Consider the following 23,846-nt stretch of genomic DNA (forward strand, 5'->3'; position numbering starts at 1 on the left):
TTTTGTTTTGTGCAAAATATACAATTTGTTTATATTTCAGTTATGTCTAAGAAGTCATAACAAAAATTGTCCTCAATTAAAATAAAAAGTCACTTTTGAATTTTATATATAAATAAAAAAAAAATAGTTCAAATGTCTTTTAGTAGATAAATAATTTGACAAATCTAAAAAATCATAACCCCACTTTCACAGCGTGTTTCATTTGTCACGTGTAATGTAATTTCTTACGTTATTTTCGTTTAAAAGCGCCGGTTTTGGACGAAATAAAGGTAAATTACTTCTTGTAGTTGCGTAATTGTTACTTTATTTCAATTTTTTGTTTCTAAAGATGAGCACCTCACTGAGCGAGCAACTCAAGCGTTTGGCGTTGCCCCAAACTTCGCTGTTACAGAGGGACAAGAAACGTCCATCTTTACTTTTCGACCCTAAAGAGGCAGCTGGATTGAAACGTGAGACTGTTTACCAAATAGGACTTGACGGTTTGGAGGAATTGATCAATAAAAACCCAGTCTTTGAACAGTTTAAAAACAACATTTTTCACTTGACTTCAAAAAAATTTGAGCGTTCGGTGCAATCCGCTGACGCAAACAAAAAGTTGGATAAAGTGATTAGGAAATTTATGCTGCAATTGTCACCTTATTTTTTGCTGAACTGTTCACATAAGGCACTTGAATGGCTTATAAATAGATACAACATCCATGAATTTAACAGAGAAGATTTGCTTATGCTTATAATGCCGTATCATGAGTCGAATATTTTCGTCAGAGTGGTGCAGTTGATGAAATTTAAAGATGAGAATGATAGTTGGTTCTTTTTGAAATCGCTTCAAAAAACTGGAGTTCATCTCACTAAACAAAATCTACTGAACCACGCATCTAGCGATGTGTATTTCTTAAAATTCGTCGCTAAATTCATTGCTCTGCTTGTGAAGCAATTTGAAAAACCCTCGTTACTCACTGTAGCTTTCAATTTTTATTGCACTGTTTTCGTGGGGGCTATTGAAAATTCTCTCGAATTAAATGAAGCTCAAATCACTCAGATGCTACCAGCGCTTCTCAAAGGCCTAAGTTCAGACATCCCGGATTTTTGTGCCGCTTCTTACGTTATTTTGGGGCGACTTGTGATGAAAACGCCTCTAACTGATGCAATTTTGGACAAATTCGTTGAAAAAATATCTGAGTCGAAGGTCGAGACTTTGAAAACTGAATCAATTTTGACTCTGTTGATTCTTTACCAATCTCAAAGTCACTATAATTCTATTTCTGAATCGGCTTGCTACAGTTTGATATGCAAAAATTGGTTACCGAAAGTCTTGCAAGATTTGAGCAACGGAAATTGTTTCGTTACACCATTCTTGAAGGCTTTGGTCAAGGGGTGCTTGTATGGGGCTGTTAAGTTCGACTTGGAGGAGTATCGTGCATTTATGAAGACTCTTCTAGCGGCAATTAAATTCGACGACTCTTTTATGGAAATATTTTTAAGGTAACTAAAACAGTTTTTGAGTTAATCGATTTTAATTGTTCAACATTGTAGTCTTTTGCTGGACGGAACTAAAACCAAAAAACCCTACTCTGAAGACCTCCAAAAGTGGCTAACTGAAATAATTGAAACTCTCGAACGCCAGTATCCCGACCAATTTGACAAAGAAGTATACAAAATTCTGTCGACAACCCAACAAGGCAAAGTGATCAAAAGGCGAAAATCCCTTCAAAAAATCCTCTCGGAAACAATGACAATTAGATGCAAATTCGACGTTTTGGCCAAGTTATACCACCCCAATGTCGTATTCAGGAAGGAAGCAATTGCATACTTGGTGAATAATTACGACTCTCTTCGAGAACGCGAAAAAGAAATGGTCAAAAGCTCGTTTATTGATCGTTTGAACGACGACAGCGTCGAAGTCGTTTATGAAACACTAATTCTGATCAAGAATATCCCTGTTCTGAAAACAGACGCACTTAAAGACGTTTTAATTAAACTGGCCTACAAATATCAAAGCGATTTGAGGACTTGGGAGTCCGTTTCGACTGAAATCGTGCTGATGTTGTGTGAGCAAAGCGAGTCAAATGACTGGGAGACTTTCGTGGCCGTGCTTCCCTATTTGTTACCAAACTCTGAAAGTCAGTTAAGTGCAGCGCAAAAAATTGCTGAGACTTCATTCTGTCGAGGGAATCCCTTACTCAAGAAGATTAACACCAAAGGAGAGGAGTGTGCGCAGTTTTGTAATAGCGTTTTTGATTCAATGAGGAACGACAGCAGTGACTTGATCCACGACTTTATCACTAGTATTCAGAAAACGCCAGATCGCTGTGTACTCAGTAAATATCTGGTAATTTTAATTTTGAGTTGCATACTACCCGAAAATAGTTCAATTGATACCAACATCACCATCATCAAAATCTTTATCGACTTTATCGAAAATTGCGAAATTAAATACGAAAAAGGAAACGCTTTTCTTCAAAAACATATCAGTGTTGCCCGGGCCGGCAAACTACACATTGAAGGATTTCTACTTTGCTTGAAAAATGTAATTGTAAAGACACGCAGACCGGAAGTTGAATTGGGCCGTGTAGACTTACATAGCGACACCGACTTTAATCAATATTTCACTTTACTTGCCACCACATTACTTAAAAACACGCCAAATCACAAGAAGTACGTCCACGTCTTTATTAACTACTTCTGCAAAAATTTCAGATGCAAAATTGAGTTTTTGCTAAACTTGATTAATAGTGGAAAAAGTCAAAATTTGGAGTTTTTGACCGAAAGTGTGTCACTAGTTGTGAAACTGTTGTCCAGTGTCAAGGACAGCAAAGAGATGGGTTCACTTTTGGACGAGAGTGATATTTTTATTCCCCAGCTTTTGGCCTTGTTGCTACACACGTCGGAGGAGGTTAAGCAGAAGAGTTTCCGAATTGTTGAAATTTTAGCCGAAGTGAAGCAACATCCTCACCAACATCTCTTTAGGGAGTTGTTGGATCAGAGGGAGGAAATTGTTGTTGACAATGATCAGTTGCCACTTATTTTGTATAACTTTTTATCACCGTCTACTGTTAAAGATTCGAAAGTTTTGGATAATGCCAAAGTGCTTAAAACAGCCTTGATCAAGACAAGTTGTGGCCAATACCCGGTCTATTTGAAATCAAAAATGTTGGAGCTTTTGTCCCACATTAACACTATAGAAATTTTTGAGGAAACATCACGTGACTGCTTGGATTTGCTCAAATCACAAAGTAAGAGTCTGGACGAAGTTAAATCATCGATTGTCGTTCGAAATTTGCAACGTTGCCAGCCCACCATCGCTGGAAATATCAAACTCGGCACTTGTGTCTGGTCATTGATTGAGACTTGTCTCAAAGAATCAGACTTCACTCTCACTATTAGCTCAAAACCGGAATTTGCAACAGTCCTACTATTGAAACAATTCGATCGCGAATTTTTCGTCCAACTAAACCGTCAAGTTGAAGAAAAACTTCTCGATTTGATCATCGAAACGGCAACTTTGACCAAAAACCCGGAAGTCCTTCCGGTCGTTCGTCACACTATTAAAGTCATCGAACTCGACGCTAAACTAATTTTAAGTCATTTCGTCTCAATGAGAGACGTCCAGTCTCCTAAAATCGACCCCAATAAATTAAAACGGAGGATAAGTGTGGTGCCCACCGTCGACATTTTGGATACTCTGGAGTGGCGCAAGGGCCTAACAGCGCTCGAGTTTATCCAAGACAAGAAAAAGTTGACAAACATCGATGTTTTGTTCCCGGTCTTGTTTGAAATTTTGAAAAAGTGTCTCGATTTTGATGAGCAAGCCGCAGTGGAATACCCCAAGCAGTTGATTCTCTTGTCTATACTATACTTGGGAGAAAAAATCGACAAAAATGCTATTGCTGAGACTACATTTAATATGGAATTGATCGTTCAGTGCATCAGGGCGTCACAAAATCCCCAAACTCACTATTGTGCTCTTCTCATGTTGTCGTTTTCGGCCGAGTTGTTCCCATCGCAAGTTTTGCACCATATTATGGCGATTTTTACATTTATGGGGTCGTCGGTTTTAAGACACGAGGATGCGTATAGTTTTCAGATTATAACGAGGATTATTGATACTGTGATACCGATTCTAGTCAAGGATAACAATCCTGAAACTATAGCGAAGGTTTTGAGGGTTTTTGTGGACGCGCTTTTGGACGTTCCGGAGCACCGGAGAATGCCAATATATGGGCATTTGTTGACGAAATTGGAAGTCAAGAACAACCTTTACATATTTTTGTTGCTCATCTTCGAGTCACATGTCAATCATAGTCACCGAGAGAAAAACAAAGAAGACGACATGAAACGGTTAGAAATCGCAGCGAGTATTTGTCGAGAATTTTCCCCCGAAATCGTGATTCAAAATTGTATTAACTTGATGAAATATTTGCAGGATTTGCCAGACGAAGTTGATAGTGACAATACGAGTTCGTCTTTTGATATTCACTACAAAACACCGAAACAATTCCGTCACTACAAATACACTTTAATTATTTTTACTGCGAGGCTACTATCATCGAAAGAGTTTGTTTTTCAAGTCGCTTCGTTGAAAAATGACGAATCGCTAGACTTGCAACAACTTTACAAAGACATGATTATAAATATCTTGACTTACATTTATCGAATTTCGAAAATTGCAGATAAGAATGCAAACACACAACATGCCAAGTATTGGAAAGTCATTCTCCATTTGAGTTACGATATTTTAGATAGTGTTAACGCACTGTTAACTCCTCAAATGTTTTTGTTGGTGATTAAAGGCTTGATGTTGCATAATTTTAGTACGATACGGAGGCGTAGCATGGAGTTGTTGAATTCGAAATTACAGAATAATCCTTCATTTTTTGAAGACTGCACTTCGGAACAAATCTACTCTCTTATACCTCCACTTATCTCAATAATTAAAAATGTGGATGAGGCGCAAAGTGAAAGTGATGACGAATTGATAGTGCAGACTGCTCTTCTCTCGTTGAAACTCTTGATTAAGTTTCTGGTTTCGGATTATCATGACAAATTAGCAGAAATTCTCGATTTTGTCACCGATTTAGTCAAAAGTGGCAAAGTTCAAAACAATGTCTTAGCTTCAGTTTTACTTTGTTTAGCTGAACTTTGTACGAATTTACGAGCCCACGCTATTCCAAGCCTCCCAAATTTTATGCCGGCAATTTTGAAGATTTTAAAGCAACAGAAAAGTCAAGAATCGTCAAATTTGCTTCTATTGAGTTCGGTCACAGCCTTACAAAAAATTGTAGAAACACTGCCTCTTTTTCTAAGTCCTTATCTGGAGAAATTGCTTTATGAATTGTCTCTACTTGCAAATAACTGGACTGGAGACCCCAATGAAGAACGATTACAGCCGGTGGTCAATAAATTGTCAAATTTGCGACAACAAATCGGTACTTTAATTCCTCCTAGAGTCCTAATACCGGTTCTTGGGCAAAGTTATAATCGATTGATCACGAAACAAGCCTTCAATGCTGTGGGATTTTTGCTCGACATTTTAGCCGTAAATTTGAATCACCTGAACGGGGCTGAAATTAGCGCGAATTTGCCTGAATTGACAAACTTTTTCCTTAATGCTTTGCAATTCAGGACTGATCAAGAAACAACATTCGAACAAGCCAACGAAGTGGAGTCGCAAATCGTCAAAGCTTTAACTAAACTGATTTTAAAACTGTCGGAAAGTACTTTTAAGCCCTTGTATTATAAACTGTTTGATTGGGCGGCACGTCACGAGCAAAAAACTGAAAGACTTATCACTTTCTACGCCTTGTCGAGTGGAATAGCGGAAGCTTTGAAAAGTCTTTTTGTCTTATTCGCCGGTCATTTCCTCAACAATGCTGCCCAGATTTTGGACTCTTGCAACGTTATTAGGAGTGAGACTCTCTATTTCGATGATGAGAAGAAAAATGTTCTCTTGTTGGAAAATGTTTTGAAGACTCTTCATGCAGTGTTTTTGTATGATAATCACAAATTTGTTAACAAGGATCGGTTTGAGGTTTTGATGCAACCATTGGTTGATCAGTTGGAAAACATTTTGGGTGGTGTTGAGGAATTGAAAAGGAGAAATGATGAGTTGGTCACGCCGACGATTGTACAATTTGCGGTGGCCACGGCTGATGATTCGTTATGGAAGCAGTTAAATTATCAGATTTTGTTGAAAATGAAGCATAATTCTCCGGAAATTCGGTTGGTTTCGTTGAATTGTTTGAAGGAAATGGTGACTAAATTGGGAGTTGATTATTTGCCACTGTTGCCGGAAACGATTCCAGTTTTGGCCGAGTTGTTAGAGGATGAGGAGGAAAGTGTGGAAAAAGCATGCAGGAAGGCAGTTCAAGAAATGGAGAAGATTTTAGGGGAACCCATTGAAAAGTATTTTAAAATGTAAATATTTTTTTAATAACTTTTTTTTATTAATTTATGTAATTAAAGAAAGGAATAAACTTTTTGTTTTATGAATTATTTTAATACAATTTTTTTTCGTACGACTAACAGAAATTTAACTTTTTTTTCTCTCCCTCATTTTAAAAAGGAAAGTGGCCAATTCTTAGGGTGATAAATTTTTTTCTCTCTTATCTGTCAAAATGACAATAACCTCTCAGGGGAGTAGAAATTTTCCCTCCCCCATTAAAACGGAAAACATGGTTTAGTGGCGAAACTGAGGAAAAAATTATATGTATTACACTGAAGGAAAGTGTGAAAAGATACACTTTCAGTTTGTAACGGCGCGCGTCGTTACTATTTGGGGATTTTCGCTTCACACTAGTGTCAAACTCGGACAGAGGTGTCAAAACACAAAAAAATAAATTGCAAAATAGCTGGAATTAACAACAACGTAGAATGAGCCTAAAAGAACGTTCAATTCCAGTTTTTATATACCCGACAGAACTTACATTTTACACCGGGAGTCAAACCACGCACAAACAACTGTTGACACTTTATAACCCTTACGATTTTCCTGTAAAATATCAAGGTAAGTGTAACAATAGATTGCTTCCAGAAAAAGTAATAACGAAGTTGTAGTATATGCAAATACGACTGATAAATACGGGGTCGTGGACCCCAAGGGCACAATTGCCCCCCATTCCTATGTAGATCTTTTAGTTAGGCACAATGCACCATTTCAATCAAATTGCCATTCTAGAGATAAATTTATGATTACAATGCAAGATGCGACCACAAGCCAAGTGAGTTGAGTTTGAAATTAACGTTTAAATTTGTTTTAATTTGTTATGTAAAGATATTAGGCAAGAGATGCGTGCTTGCAACCCTTTTACCTGGAGAAAAAGACAATTCTAGTGTTGGTGATGATAGCTCTCATTCCTACACAGCTTGTGAATCTAGTCCCTCGAGAGAAAGAAGCAGAAGCAAAGAGTGGGTCATTATAATTGTGGCTAATTTTTATTATTAGTTTTATTTTTAGTCCCGATCCTTCGGTGAAAAATTACTTTATAATTTTATCTGTGGTATTCATCATAGTGTTAATACTTCCAACAAAATGTGATGAAAATGAACAGTCCAGCATACCAGCATATTTACATGTGGGAGTCGCGATAAAAGTAATTGTTGCTTATGTTCTAGGACTCATAACAATGGCTTTGTTAAAGCCCTGTTGACATATCTAAAAAATAAATAAATAAATTATTTAAGGGCAACTAAGTTCTTGACCACTAGTGTATTTTTTGTTTAGCCTTATTTGTGTTATCTTAAGATCAATCTAAATTATTACCCTTTCTGTGTTGATTTTTTTAGATTATATTTTTTGTTATTTTTGTCTGTAAGTGGTAAATTTTGAGCTTTTATATGGATCCGTGTGGTAAGGTTCGAATACATAATAATTATTACTGTTGACAAAATTAAACTGTTGAGGAATTTTTCAGTTCCCAGGTTCAGATTTTATTATATATTTTAATACAAATTTATAATAAAATGACTTAAAAGCATAATGTTGTTTTATTTTTTAAGAGAATTTTTTTATTTATTTATTAATTTTTGTTACAATAATAAACTTCCAAATTAATTTTGAGGCTGAAGTGAACTATGACACAATTTTCGCAACTAATAAAACGAGTAATGCATCATCTAATTATGTTGCGAACTTGGAACAAGTCCTTTCAGATACAGTCTTCCAACATTGTTTAACGTACAAGGCAACTTGCAATTTAACATACTGTATTTTCTTCAAGAAACTGGACGCAATACTATTCAAACGTATTAATTATAATAATGGTGTACTGAATACGTGACTGCACAAAGTTATAAATTAAATTTCATCGCCTTCGTTACGTTATAATAATCAACTCGTCTGTATTAAATCGAACGCACCTACTACAGCAAGTTATTAAAGATTTAATTTACTTCAGTAATTTGTATATGAAATATTTTAATTATCTCATAATATAACATCAAAATAATTATTATCGAGCGTCTGTTTTCATCTAAAGCCTCTATTCAAATCAATTATTGGAGCGTTATTCTGCTGTAATACATAAATTATATGATTTATATGGTAATATAGTGTTATGCAAATTATCTTAGTTGATTTTGATTGTCTTACTAAGTTAGTTTGTTGATAATGAATTTAAATTTAGAATAAGTTTGCGTGTTTATGCTGCATGCCATTGTAACAACGATTTTATTTTTGGACAAATCTAGATTTCAAGCAAATCAACGCTTTCTACGAGTTCGGGTGAGTCTAGCTGGGAAAATTAATTTATATGTCCGGAAACTATTAATTTTCGAAAGGTTGATAACAATCACACCCATTTTTTTAGACGCCAGAAATAACAACAGAATGGAATAGCCATAAAAAGATAATAAATTTATACCTACATAAGATAGCATTTTATAATTCAAATAAAATATGTAAGTATAAGATATATTTCTCGTGACAAAGCTTGTTATTTATTAAAATAAATATTTGTGTTTAGGCATATAAATCAATAAATGAGATTTTTTAATAAAAAAATATGCACAACTTTCTGATAGTATGAACCAATTAAAAAATGTTTGAATAGTTATGTGACTGTTAAAAAAATATTTGTATCTTTATCTTTAAAGCAATTATTCTACTACTTTTTGACGAGTACTAATCAAGACAAAAAACTTTTTTTACACACTTTTATGCAAATATTAACTGTTTTTTTCTGCTTCTGTGGGCTTCACACAATAGGTAAGGAAGTCATTATTGCAATGTGAAGATTTATTTAAATTATCTTGGGTATAAAATATTTATTTTAAAGCAAATTAAAGTCTAACTCAGTTCACTGAATGATTCAGTTATTGTCTCCAGTGAATTTTTGTTCAATGAACCTGTAATTTCCGTCTGGAAATAGAACACGTCTGAAATTTGCTCTCGACGTTTCGAATCACATGTTTTCATGTGGATAAATAAAACATCAATATGGTCATTTTTCTCCCCTGTCATTCAATATATAAAAATTTTTCATTTCCCTTAAGGGACTTCTGTATAAATTTATACCACTTTTTAATCTCTCTGGAGCGTTAATAGCGTTTTAGTTTTTCCCTCATCCAGGATCTGCGCGGCCAAAGCTTCAGTTTCAGCGTCGCTTCAGTAGATATTTCGACGCTTGACGTCCGATCAGCAGTCTCAAGTTTTCACCGGCGCGGCGCGCAACTCTCGGAAAAGAGTGACATTTCCCGACCGAAGGCAGTTTTCCAACCTCCCGAGCTTGAATTAGGTGAGTAGGAACATAAAAAGCCCGAGGGTAACGCGAGCCTCGTTTTAAAGATATTCATATGAAAGGATAATGTTTACATTCCATTACGCTGCGATTTCGGCTTCAATACAACACCTTCACGAGGCAGTTTTTCATCAAAGAGCTTTCCCATCAAGGAAATTCAATTCGGAGTGGCCTCACAACCCTGATTGCTCCACTTTAGCACACAAATTAGATTCCAACTGAAATAATTCTGGTGCAGTTTACTAAAAAATTAACAAACCTTTTATTTGTTTAAAATGGGTTTTGTTCGAATGAAACTGTAACTCTTTTGTTTATGTGGTTTTCGATTTGAAAGGAACGAAAAGATTCAGGTCAGGTTGACAGGAGAGAAATGAGAAAAATTATTTCTTCACTGAAATGTATTGCGAGTGAGAAATAAGGATTCATCTCGCTTAGATGTAGGGGATTGAAAAGCAACTGGTTTAGGCTTGAAGCAACAGTTTTTTTGTCTCATTTTGGATCGTTACAACAAGGGAACATTGAGATTACGATTTAATTTTATTTGTGGGGAGATTGGGTTGCTAAAAATATAATAAACATCTAAATTGGACTTAAAAAGCTGCAAAGATTTTGACGTCAATTTTAAAAACTGTGTTTGTAAAGGTAAAAGGGGTTTTATGATTAAATTTTTAAATCAATTAAAAGTTTTTGTAGTGTAAACTATGTACGTTTATTTTTTTATTATAATGAAATATTTTATCAAAAATACACTTTTAATATTATATGAAGTAAAGATATTTTAAAGATTTAATTTATAGGAATAAATTGATTCATCCGAAAACGCTACATATTAGCAATTATTTTGTTATATTTGGATTTAAAACTACAAGTTGTAGTTTACAAATAACAGACCTATACGTGAGTTCTACATTTGACTTGTTGACATTAAAATGCTACGGCAAAATAAAACCAGTAAAGGTTATACAAATAAAACCGCAGTGTTTATTTAGGATTTTTGTACTTTTGAGACAAAGAAAAAAAAATTAGTTTCATAATTTTAAAATAATAATCTGAAAGTGTTACTTTTGGTGGATGCGCCGGGAAACAATTACTTTTCAATAATAAAAATAAACACAACTGTTTTCGTGTAGTTAATTAATTTTTTGGTATTTATCTTTATATTTATCTTGTGAATTTACAGTGCGGACAAGTTGATACAATCGGGATCATAAATAACACATCCTGTAGGACTTTTGGGGCAAAACACGCATACTAAATCCACATTACCATGTAGATGAGTAGTTGCATCCTCTGAGTGTCGTAAATTTAATCATTTTTTTTTATTCAGCGTCTAATATTAAAATTGCTGGATTCGCAAAAACGCCGAATCAATTTTTTCAGGTCACGTCGCTGTGTTTAAGTCGCCGCCTGACCGGAAATTGGAAATATGTTTATCAAAAGTGGATAAAATTTGAGTTTCGCGTTTGAATTTGTTGGCTCGATTTCCAGCCTACGCATTATCGTGATTTAAAAAGTGAAGTTAATGATCGCGTGCGATTTTCACGGTAATTTTTTGATATATTGGGGCCTTGTGGTGTGTTTAAGCCACCGATTTGTTTCTGACGGGGTGCTATTTATAGAACCGAATTGGAAATGATAGATACTGAGAGGACATCAAGGGAATAAAGCTAGGAATAAAAGAGATCGAGCGCAATTCTCTCTACAAATTGCAACCCTTGTTTGGCATTGTTGGACACAAAAATTTTCATAGAGCAAATTTTTTGCTCGATACGACCAAAACGAAAACTAATTAATCTTTGTTTAAGTGTTTTAGCTGATCTTTGAAACTGGGACACGAAATACATTTCACAAAGCACTTAATGGAGTTTAGATTGAGACAATAGGTTTCAATTAAAATGTTGAAGTGAGTTCTCGACACTTTTATACTAAAATCCGCATTTAGTGTTGTTCTGAGCAGAAAGAAAACCAAACTTAATTAACGCTGGGGAGGTAATTAGGCAACATTTCGAATTTGTGGTAGATCAAAAATAGGAAGTTTTAATTAAAACGGCTGGCAAAATTTCGTAGAATATACATAACAAAGTTTGAAAACAAATAATTTTCGAAAATTTGTAGGTTTTGTTTGTTTCTGCTTGTTCCAACATTTTGTGCCATGAAATAATTTCCAACATTTCCATTACAACGCCACACCGAACACGAATGACACAACTAACCCCCATTCTCACTTCTATTAACTACAGTTAGGCTGATTGGTTGAACTTTCGGTGACTTTGTTGTTATGTATATTTCAGATAATTTCATGTCGGGTCGTTTTGTTCCAACTGAAATTACATTCGGATTGTAATTATTGTTGAATCAGGAATTGTAAATGATTCTTTATTTCTTTTGTATCGTTGGTAATAAAAGTGGTCAGAAACAGAATGTTTCAACCTAATGGCATAAGTTTTGACACGGCTATTACAGGAGTTATTATAATTTACTTTTATCTTTCTATCACAGAGTTGGGTTCTAACTAAACTGAACTTGTAATTTAAAGAAAATGACAAGTTGATAAGGAACTAAAATACCTAAATGACAAAAAAATTTGATAATTGTACGTGGGTATTGATCAGTGTTGACGACTTTTTATCACGATCTCAATTAAAAATAAAACAGCTGGTTAATAATTTCTGTAAAAATTTATTACTCTTTTGGGACTCAAAGATCAGTTATCGAAATTTTTAATCACGGGCGTCTTAAACGGTGAATCAAATTTAATTTTCAATTTTTATTCTCTTTATGATCTGTAAGACAAATTGTTAACTGATTTGTAAAAAACTATGATATTTAGAATTTTGTGGCTGAAAGTGGTAAAACCAACAGCCCCAGTTTAAGACGCCCTTGAGTAAAAATTTCGACATTTTATCTTTGAATTCGTTTGGGTGTATAAAGGTTATTAGTTGTACAACATTTTGAAATTTTATCTACACTGGTTGCTGCAATATTGGAAATAGTTATTTATTCGACGAGTTTGAGTGTAAATCGGACGGATTATTATTTCACCGAGTGGGTTATTAAACCACGAGTGTAACGAGTTGTCAAAACTTCCTTACACGAGAGAGAAACCGTAAATTTTGACAGTGTCGAAAAATAAAACATTAAATGATGTACCCTTTTCAGGGAATGTAGCTCCCTTATTTAATATTTTTTGATACATGTTTATAGGAAACTTTTATCTTAAAATTGGACATTCTATCACCTGCTTAAATTTGTAACAATAAAAACAGAACAGCCTGTATATAAATTACTATTCCTTTTACGAGTCCTTTTTTGACATAGTTAAGGATATCCCAATCTTTATTTCTCCTGTTTCAATATCTTCGAAATGTACTCAATAAGTTATTTATTTGAAGTTTTTAAACTAAAAATCTACTTTCTTAGCTTCGGAAAAGTATGTTTCAAATTAATTGTGGATAAAACGATTTTTCAGTTTTTGAATTCACCTGAGAACTTGTTTTTAATTAACTCTTAATTTCTTATGTGTAGAAAAAATAATTAAGTACTCGCAAATATAAAATAAATATTTTAGAGAGCTTAGTATACAAAGTGTTCCATTTTTGTTGTTACAAATTTAAACAAATGATTTCATTAAGAAACGCACTCCTCTCAGGGGTGTAGCGCCCTAACACAGTATTTTTCGATATATGTTTATAGGAAACTTTTGCTTTAAAATTGATTATTCTGCCACATGTATAAATTTGCAACAATAAAAACGGAACACCTATATAAGTATAGTAAGTTAGAACTAAATATTGTTACCCCTAATAACACAGACCGATATATGAAAAATTTCTGAAGGGTGTTTTAATTTTAAAAGCTGTTTTTTTATATTTTATGTGTCCTAAATTTAGAAGTATTCGCTTTCTTTCTATCACATCTAGTTTGTCTACAAAACACATTTATTATAAATTTTTAAAGATTAAATCAAATAGTTAGTTAAAGTATGTAAGTGTGAGTCTTAACTTGTACGCATAAACCTACGGAATAAAAGGTTATGATCAACAATAAGTACAAAAATTAAAAATAAGTTAAAGAAAACTTTTTATTTTTGTCGAATATCAATAAAAAAACCACTTAACCTCACCAAATTAAGAAAATCGATACAATTAGCTATTGACACGCATGGCATGAACAAATAAATATAATGTTGGTATTGGTGTCGTTAGCGCAAAATATCTAAAATTTTAAGTCCAATAGTGTTTTTAACACGGTATCTCGGTAACTAAGAAATTTTTATTAGATTTTTTTTTACTATTAGTTATTAGTTATTATTTAGCATACCCTAAAATTATGCGTATAAGTTAAGACTCATCCTGTATATAACCAAATTCGACTACTTATTCTAGTACACTGGAATTACCTATGGGTGTTGTTGCTGTTTTAATTCACATGTTTTTCACGAAACGTGGCAAACTCGTTTTATCTAATTTTATGAAATAGTAAAAAATAGGTACTTACCGCTATAAAGATTTTTTTTGAAAACTCGATGTGATAGAATAAAACGAGTGGTGGACCTCTAATCAGCGATCAGTAAAAAATTACAACATTTTAAATTCCAAAAATTATGTCAACCATCATGTTATAGTTACATAAAAGCATGAAACCGGAATCATGTAAGAAAACAAAGAGATATGAAAGCAGTCATCTTAAGGAGATAAAATGCGAGACGTATCTTATTTCCTGATGCTAGAACATAGGTGGTTCATACACTTATAAATTTTACCTTCTATTGTGTTGTTCAACACAAATAAATTTTCTTAAAAAAACGCTCCTTTGTGTTCGTTTTTGAAAAGAACAAAGTGGATCTAGTATAAAAATCTGAACACAATTTGACCAACCTCCTTAATCCAGCTTATCCCCCGTCATAATCTCGCATCTCTGTCGCTAATCTATTTCCACCAGTCCAATAAATCACAGGTAATGAGTGAACCGAAATTCTTTTATTCTTAACGTAGCTTAGCTAATCCACTTTACATAGCAGTGGTTTTTATTTGACAAGTTTCACTCTGGGGTGCGTTTAATTAAAAATATCAATAGAGTTAGTTGTCTTTGACAATTTTCTCTCAGTGTTAACCCATTGCACACGAAAATCTTGGAATGGGTCCAGATAAAATCGCCAAATGATATTTCTGCTGACCTTATCAGAGCGAAGTAAGCACGACCGGATGTAGCCAGGCAAATAAGGTGTAAGAAAGGTTACGACACGATAGGGGTAAGGTGTAGGGACAACTTCCATGGGCTGCTTAGCCCGAAACGCGAAAGTATTGGCAAACTGCTCGATAATACCAAGGTCTGCTTTATTACTCAACCTGAACCATTAGCGGGGTTAATACCATTGGTTTCCAGTCGTAAATTATTAATAACGCACACAGGACAGTTCATAACCAGACTCCCCATATATTTTAATCATTTGTAGCATAGAGCAATTCCTACTTTCTTTTGTTTTATAGGAATAAAAGTTTCGTGCGTGGAGCGAGCAGTTCATTCATATTTACGTTAATTAAGGAGAAAATTGTGTCACGTTTTTCCTCACGAGTCTTGCGAGGCCTTCAAGTTTGTATTAAAAAAAATATGTGCATCAATAGAGTCATATCTCGACTTCCCTATAAAAGTAGATGCTTATTTTAGCGTAGCGTGGGTTCTAAAAACGTGATTTTCCTATAAAAGGTACTTAAATTGTAAAGGAGGTTATTTAAAAGTTTGCTTCAAGAAATAATTGTCTATTATCAAAAATATGTTTCATCGACTTTTGATTCAAAACAAAGGATCGAAAACATAATTTGTATGAGTAAGTTTACTAACTACTGTGCCTGCATAAAGCACTTTTATGAGACATAAATGTAGGTAAAGTGTCGAATTTACAGTTTATTAATGGTTTGTTTGAGATTTTATTACAAATAAATTAGTCTCATCTTGCAGGAAAGGAATACGCAATTGTGGATTGAAATTTTATGCCAGAAAGATAAATTTTATGAGAAAAGTTGTGGCAATCTGAGATGAAAGGTTTTTATTACTATTTGGGATATACAGAAAGCTAACAATGTTTTGCTTCTCTGCCACTTTGAGATATTCAATGCGACAAGTTTATTGATTCTCTGGAGAATTCCTCGATTAAGTTCCACGTCGCTTAGTTTATGCCTTAACACTTAATAAGTAGGTATTTTTATTTGTCTCGGCATAATAAAAATAACATTTAAAAAGTAGTACAAAACCACTGATTTTCATTTCATGTGTGTTGCTATTGTTAGAATGAAAAAATAAAACCCATCTACTTCACTTTTTGCCAAACTTTTTCAACATCGGATTCGTTAAATGAACTATTGCAAAAGTTAGTTTTGAAATAAATTTTAGAGTCGATAAAAACAAAACTTTTAAAGCGCTGTCACAATAATACTAAACGCAATATTAATCTAAATTTTAAATAAATGTTACCATTTTTTCAACGCTGTGAAACAACTCAGTTTTTTATTTTTTATTTACATTTTCTTTTAAGTGATATGAGGACTAATAAAATGTACTTTTTTCATGGTTCGTAGTCTAATAACAGTGATAACATCAAGTTTATTTTTAAATAGGACAAAATCAAACTAATAAATATTTCAGTTCGCAAAGCGTCATTTTTTTGTGTAGAACAAAATGAACTCATTCAAATTTTAATAAAAATATTTTTATAAATTTAACAAGATTACAAAATATTTTTTTATTTAGTAAAACAAGTAAAAGTGTTATTTTCGTGTCAAGATAAACTGAGTTGTTAGGTTGTTAATAAAATCACTGCATTAAGGAACAAAGAGACTAAAACGTAAAAGCTAGGAATGTTTTACTAGCTAACAATAGCATATTGTATATAAAGTTATTGAACCTTGAAACTGGAGTACAGTGTGTGTCAGTAAAACATTGTTTCATTTTTAGTTATTAAATATAAGTTCCATTAAAACTTGGATTTTCACGTATTATGTTGACATTTATGATTAATTACACAAAATCATGATCACTAATTTATTAAGGCAAACCAAAGTGAGATAAGATTAATTAAATGATAATATTTGGTTACTCGGCTAATTATCTTGTCGATGTAAAAATTGTTTCTTTGTTTCTTCAAGAATTTAATCTCATGCAAAATAAAAGTCATATACTAAACAACGGTTTATTAATTAATTTGAGAAGTTGAATCCCTTCCGTAATCTATTTTTAGTGTCCAGGAACACATGTGGAAATCATCGATTTTAACATCCCCTAGTCGTGCAGGTCATATGGGCTGAACTTTGCGATTACCGAAGAGAAAACGTGTCGCATTAGCTATTCTTTCATTTATCATTTATGTAAAAACTTGAATTTATATAGGTTCATATCGAATCTGTCAACGAATATTGCGAGACCCTATACATCCCAAACTTATTGAATTTTTATTAGCCCACACCAATGACCGTGATGAAATATGACATGGAATAAAAGAAGCGAAAATGAAAACAAAAGAAGCGCACGATTTTTAGGATTCTTGTTTTACGATGACCGAAAACTTTATGTCATCCATCAAACATTCAACCTTATTTGCACTGTTCATATTACGGTGATTGATTAGGGAAACTCTGTTATAAATTAGGCACCTGAATAAAATATCACCAACATGACACAAAGTTCAATTATCGAAATTTAATTTTAAATCGTTTATTAAAAATGTTCAAATAAGGAAGGAAAAACAAAGTTAAAGCAACAATTTGGTTTAAATGTAAATTTTGTCAAACCCGAAGAATAATTTTCCTTAAGGATCAACCAAAACTTTATTGTATTAAAAATTAAATTTAAATCTTGACTTTGCAAATAAATAATTCATCAGGAATAATTAAAAGTGAATTTTTAATTTTTAATAATTTTGTGGTAATAGTAATGTACAACTTCAAGTTTTAGAAATAAATCGTTTTACTTCTTGGCTACAACAATTTAAACTTTCCACTTGCAACACAAATTCGGTGTAAAATTGAATTGCTTATCTGTCGTTGAATCTATTGGAAATGTTCGTAGATTGAATTAACAGACGTGCTCTAACTAAATTTAATAACTGATTCTTTCGTTATCTCTGGATCAGTTTATGGAAAATCGCTTGATGTTTTATTTCATTTGTCTGCAACTTTTTATTTTTGTTTATCACAAAGCTCTTAAAGTTAACAACAAAATATTTACAATCAATTCAAAGTCCCTTTCTTCAAACACTAACCAAAATTAAAACCCCAAAGAAATCAATCAACTTGTTGACCACTTCCGATGGAAAGAAAACAACTCTGCCCTTTGCGTAACCTGAAAGCTTTATTTTTTCTACAAATGGCAAATTCATATTTATCACAACCTGTCGAGTCAAGGAGAGCTTTAAAGCTCGAAGTATGGTAAGTTAATTAAAATATGTTTGGTCGCCGAGCTTTCTGTTTCTTGGTTTTGGAGAATTATTCTGGAAGGTCGTTAATTAATTTAGGTTTAATTGCTTCAGTCTGAGGTATAGGTTTACCGATATAAACCGTCGTAAAAATAGGTTAAGCCGAGGTAGATATTGGAAGTAAAGTAGCAAAGGAATACTTTTAGAGCACATTTTCTCGACTGGATGCAACAAAAGGAAGTCTACGAACGTGGAAAAATTTGAATATTGAGCGGATCAAAAAACTTTGCTCTCAATTGTGTTCTCTCTTAATTTAAAACTTGGAAATTCATCCAAAACAAATAATTGTTAAACTTTTGTAACTTTATCATGTTGTGACCTAGATTCAAAAAAAGTGACAAAACAATCAATATCAGGGGCTTATATAACATAACTGTGTAGAAACTTATCTCCCGGCTATTTAATCTCATCTGAAAATTGCACCAATTCCGTCCATTTAGCAATTTAACACCATTTTGCCTACATTAAGTTCTCCACTCCCAAGATAGTAGACCAAGACCGATGGGTTTATTAGGGTTATTCTGCGTTCTCGTGAAATTATTCATTTAAATAACAATATATTAATAAAGAGAAAATGTCTAAGGTGCAGAAAATCAGGTAACAAGTAAGTAAGTTGAGATGCTTTGTACATAATTAAATTTATTTTCTTTATTTCATTTTCAAAGGATTATTGTAATAAGAGCTATTTGCCTGTATTGTGCAATATTGTACATACTTCGCGGAGATTTCATCAAATCGCTTTAAAACTCACATTTTTCAATAGTTTTATTGAATTTTATTGACACGACTTTAAATTCAAGGACTTCAAATAATGATTTTTGTATTACCTATGCTTGTAAGAGTTGATATAACAAGTGTCTTATTATAAATTTGTATTCAGCAGTTTATGTAAATATCGACTTCAGGGCTTCCATCCTTTTAATGAGATGTGTACTTAAAGGTAGTTGATTTTTATTATAGTATTTTAAATTTAAAGGTTTGAAGAGTAATTTAAAAAATAATTAAGGCTAAAGGATTTTTCTTGTTCTCGTATGGTCGTGTTAATTTAATGTGAGACTTTCCGCTTCAAGAAATTGAAGCTTCAACACAACTTTAAATTGTATTTTTCGAGAAATTTAAAAGTTCACTCTGATCGATTTCGATGAACCACTCCAGATATTCAGCGAGTTTCCGGTCAGTTTCCGATTTCTAGAGTCACAGGTTAGATTTTGATACCTTTCCCAATTTAGGTTGAAATCGCTCTCTCACGAAATACCTCTTTGTTTCAGATTTTAGAGGCATGTCTCCTAACTATAAGCTGATTTACTTCAATGCTAGAGGGCGAGCCGAGCATATCCGTTTTATATTCGCTTATGCTGGTGTCGACTACGAGGACGAAAGGATCCCGAGAGAAAAATGGCCGGAAATCAAAAAAAGTAAGTAATGACATTTTCACATTTTATGCTTACAATTTCAGATTGTTGAATCGAATTTGCTTTTAACGAATTTAACGTCTGGAGGAAGCGCTGCATTTGAATTTAATTTGAAGGTGAAGTTTTATGTTCGATCAAACCGAAAGAACCGATATTAAAATGAAAGAAGTGTGGGGGATTAAGTTTTACAGACAGATGTTTTATTCAAGATTTTTTCAGGAAAGCAGATGTCAGAAATTGAAAGGAAATAATTACTCGCAACTCTTCATTCGTGTCAGTGAAAAAATTGATAAAACATGCTTAAATTAACCACATTTTCAGCTCAAAGCTCGTTTATCTCTTGCATTGTTGTTACAAAGGAAAATATATTGACAATTGACTTAACTTTGAGACATATTTCACATATTTTATTATTACCTATTTCATTAAATTTGTGACAAAGAATTTATTTTCAATTTTTTAAAGAATTTTATGTCGTTGTTTTTCCAATAATTATTAACACAGCTAAATTTTATTTTGTAGGAAAATAATTTAATTTTGAAATTAATCATTTTTCGATATGATGTCGAATTGTATTTATTTTGTGTATTGTGTTGGTTTGATTAATTTATTATTTTACTATTGAGTTAACTGATACTTTATTTATTAATCACAATTCAATGTTTGGCGCAAATGTTTGTAAATAAATTTAATTTACATATACAGGTGCGCCAGAACTCGCGCCCCAGAGAAAATTTTCAAGTAAGGTAAGATACCAGGAACACGGAAAAAATGTTTAGAAAATTGTATCTGTCAAAAAATTTTTACTTTTATTTTTTGACATTTAAACCCTCATAACTTCGAAATTTTTATATCCCATATTCCTGGGATCTTACCTTATACGACATTTTTCTCTGGGGCGCGAGTTCTGGCGCAGCCTGTATATGACTACGAGATTTGTTAAAGTTTAGCCATTAATTACAATTTGTCTCAATCGATTCCATTGTCAAGAAACCATTAAATCATTCATTTAGATTTATTAGTAATTAACAACAGTTAGTGTCTCATTGAGATCTTTTGACAGCTTGAGATTGATCAAATATAAAAATTCTCTTAGGCATGAATGCGAGAATTTATTTGCACAGCCTTGATAATATTAAAAAAGCTCCGGTTATGACGCGAAAGCTCACTCGCAGGAATTTTATTTGAGTTTACGCACCTCGATTGCGTGAATTAATTTGGTGCATTCTGCTTGTTTCAGGAACGCCGTTTGGAATGCTTCCAGTCCTTGAAATAGATGGAAAAGCTGTGGCTCAGAGCAATGCGGTGGCAAGATATCTAGCAAGACAATATGGATTAGCAGGACGAAATGAATGGGAAGCTTTGCAATGTGACGTCTTGGTTGACACTCTAGGAGATCTCAAACAGGGTATTTATCATTTCTGAGATAACCAAAAGAATATTAATCACTCGGTTGAGCGGTTAAAAATTTAATCGCCAATTTGAAAGTTTTAAAGCCTCTCTTGGGTATGAAACTTTGTAATGTGGACAGGGATGATTGCTTTTTTTGGCGGTCCTTTCACTCGATTAATTTAAAGTTTTTAAAAAGTATTTCGACTTGAAATTTTAAATTTAAACGTAACTAAATTAATTAGTGCTAGGAACGGGAGTGTTTTTGTGCAAATGGTGATTTACTTCAACTAGAAACTATCCGACTATGTAATTCTAGCTTTAATTAAAACTTATTTATTTTGCCACTTGTTATGCTACATTTTAATTGCGTCTAACTTCACTTATTGTAGCAAAAGCAAAAAGTTGGGATATTGGCAAAAATCTTAGAAATATTAAAGTTTTTAAGGATTAAATTGTTTAATAAAAGGATTTTTCTCTTTGCAACACCCATACGGGGCAAACTTACTTCTCTCAAAGTTGTGGTTGTAATCGTTGAAAGTCGGATTAACCGAATGGGATATATGAAGCCATAAATAAGTTTCATTTTCTTAAATGTGGCTGTTATCACCTTTTAGGCTTTGCTAACTGTGAGAAGATAAATTTTACAGAAGTATAGAGTATTCCGTTTTATTTTGCTTTTAACTAGATAAAGCTATGATTGAATTTTAATTTTTTAGGCTTTGTCAGATGAAATTTGATATTATTAAGTGATATAACTATATTTTATATTCATGCTAACGTTTTTAAGATAAAAGTATTTTACAATAAGGTAGAAAAGGTGTGAATGGCTTTTTACGATAAGTAATGACCTTGAGCTGCTTTAAAAAATAATGTAAGGCGTAATTAATGGTTCTAATGATAGTATTGTTAAAGTTAAAAGCTTGTCAAACTGCTGAAATACAAATGTCAAACAATAACTCGAAAGCTCTTCATTTACTGTTATTAAAGGGAATGACTCAATTCGCACATTAATTTAACAATATAAAACTTTTTTAGTTCTTGCACAATTTCGAATGGAACAAGACCCGATAAAGAAGGAAGAAAAGAAAGCCCGTTTGATGAAGGAAACAATACCTTTTTATTTATCCAAATTCGAGAAAATGCTTTCGGAAAATAATGGATTTTCAGTAGGATCTGAGGTAAGTGTTTACAAAAAGGACGCTCACCAACCAGATGACAGGTTAAATTTCCCGCTACGGTTGATATTTTTCGAAATAGATAGATAGATTTCAAATAAATGAAATGATTGATTGACTCAGGGTCTGTATAGAATCGTGTCTTCTTTTGCGAGATTTCAGCGGAAATTTGTACAGACAAAGGTGAAATGAAATATCAGTCGTATTAAATATTTTAAAAGCACGTCTTCTCACATCGATTTTATTTTACGTTTTTTCAGATAACCTGGTGCGATTTTGTATTCGCCGTATCCCTCGAAAACTTCGAACACATCTTTGGCAAGGCCGCTTTGGATCAGTATCCGGCTCTGAAAGCTCTAAAAATAAAAGTCTATAACATTCCTAGTATAAACGCATGGGTGTCGAAACGACCCGCCACCGAATCATAAACTGTTTTCACACATTTGTACATATTTCAGTTGGGGACTTTGTAATTGGACGAGCAATTACATTCCGGCCTTAATCAGTTTTGTTCAACTTTTGGTTTCGACGGGAAAGCATTTTCTACAAACATATCACCAGATATTCCAAAATAAGTTTTTAGAAGAGCGAACGAGTTCACAAAATGTATCTAGTTGTAAGATTAAGTATGTGTTCAAAATCTCAAATTTACAAACGAGTTGTCTATCAGTGTGTACAATGTAAACATGGTATACTGCTATAAAATACAATAACAAAACTTGTACATAGAATCAAAAATTTTAGAGGATTATTTTTTAGGAACTTTTAGAAAAGCACGCTACTTGTTATATTTTTATATTATATTTATATTTGTAAAAATATAAAAAACGCCATTTTATTTTATTTAGTAGAATCACCAAATCAATGTAGGTATATGTAATGGCTCATGTAAAAACGCTTTATATTGCTGTTCGATAGATTTAGTAATTGTTGAATTATTTAATAGGTGTTGTTAATTACAATGGGTTTATTTTAGTTTTTTCATTACGTATGTAATATTTGTTATTTCATAGAAATGTCTAGTTGTTTAATAAAAACCTCAAAATGAAACGTTCTATTTATCTTTAATGCTTTTACAGCATTTACCAGTGCTCTTTCAGAGTCAAAATAAATTTAGCTCATCCATTCAAATAAATTTGACGCTGATGTTTGTTACTTTAGAGGCTTTGAAAGTAAACAGCATAAAGCTCTACTTTCCATACTTAAAAAGTAATAAGTAATGCAAAGTTTGTTGCTAGAGACGTAACAATAGAACAGTATTTGGACCATGGTATTTGGCATATGTAATATCTACAAACCACTAAGATTGGAAACACGAAAAAATTGTTGAAGTACGCTTAAAATTAAGCAAAATTACATTAAAAGCAACAAAAAACCTTTGAAAATCGACCAAAAGGAGGAAATGAACCAACCAAAAAATGCCCGAAATCCTTTAAGAATCCCTCCCTAATCCTTATGCACTCCAAATGTACTTAAATTAATTCTACAAGTATTACCAACCCCAAAGCAAAATTCCTTAATTTTCAATTATTTTTAAATTTTTAACTACAAGTAATACTAATTACTTAATTAGTAATTATTCAACAGTAATATTTCAAGTGCATAAAAATAGCCTATAGAATTTTGAAGTTTTCTTCAGAATGTTTTGTTTAGAAATATATCGAGT

The 23,846-nt window shown here is 32.8% G+C and overlaps 3 protein-coding genes across 6 annotated transcripts; all 3 read left to right on the forward strand.

Annotated features, from left to right (window-relative positions):
* Window positions 1-162: 162 nt before the first annotated feature.
* LOC123014269 (HEAT repeat-containing protein 1 homolog) lies at window positions 163-6,489 on the forward strand. The gene is made up of 3 exons (XM_044413296.1): window positions 163-269; window positions 329-1,482; window positions 1,534-6,489. Exons 2-3 carry the CDS (start codon window positions 329-331, stop codon window positions 6,416-6,418), a joined length of 6,039 nt encoding a protein of 2,012 aa, XP_044269231.1. The 5' UTR covers window positions 163-269; the 3' UTR covers window positions 6,419-6,489.
* Window positions 6,490-6,660: 171 nt separating this feature from the next.
* LOC123014651 (motile sperm domain-containing protein 1-like) lies at window positions 6,661-7,973 on the forward strand. Its single transcript, XM_044413865.1, has 4 exons — window positions 6,661-7,003; window positions 7,054-7,217; window positions 7,271-7,404; window positions 7,454-7,973. The coding sequence occupies exons 1-4, from the start codon at window positions 6,871-6,873 to the stop codon at window positions 7,644-7,646; spliced, it is 624 nt and encodes a 207-aa protein (XP_044269800.1). The 5' UTR covers window positions 6,661-6,870; the 3' UTR covers window positions 7,647-7,973.
* Window positions 7,974-9,605: 1,632 nt separating this feature from the next.
* LOC123014169 (glutathione S-transferase-like) lies at window positions 9,606-23,223 on the forward strand. 4 transcript variants are annotated; one of them, XM_044413114.1, is made up of 5 exons: window positions 9,606-9,731; window positions 19,470-19,616; window positions 20,854-21,021; window positions 22,041-22,183; window positions 22,441-23,223. In XM_044413114.1, exons 2-5 carry the CDS (start codon window positions 19,481-19,483, stop codon window positions 22,606-22,608), a joined length of 615 nt encoding a protein of 204 aa, XP_044269049.1. In that variant the 5' UTR covers window positions 9,606-9,731; window positions 19,470-19,480; the 3' UTR covers window positions 22,609-23,223. The 4 variants fall into 4 exon arrangements, with proteins under 4 accessions (XP_044269049.1, XP_044269052.1, XP_044269050.1 ...); XM_044413117.1 differs by lacking the exon at window positions 9,606-9,731 and adding an exon at window positions 18,673-18,798; XM_044413115.1 differs by lacking the exon at window positions 9,606-9,731 and adding an exon at window positions 18,678-18,809.
* Window positions 23,224-23,846: the final 623 nt, after the last annotated feature.

Source organism: Tribolium madens, unplaced genomic scaffold (assembly GCF_015345945.1).
Source record: "Tribolium madens isolate multiple individuals breed KSU strain unplaced genomic scaffold, Tmad_KSU_1.1 Scaffold_97;HRSCAF=244;Tcas5.2_LG3a, whole genome shotgun sequence".
NCBI classification, from domain to species: domain Eukaryota; kingdom Metazoa; phylum Arthropoda; class Insecta; order Coleoptera; family Tenebrionidae; genus Tribolium; species Tribolium madens.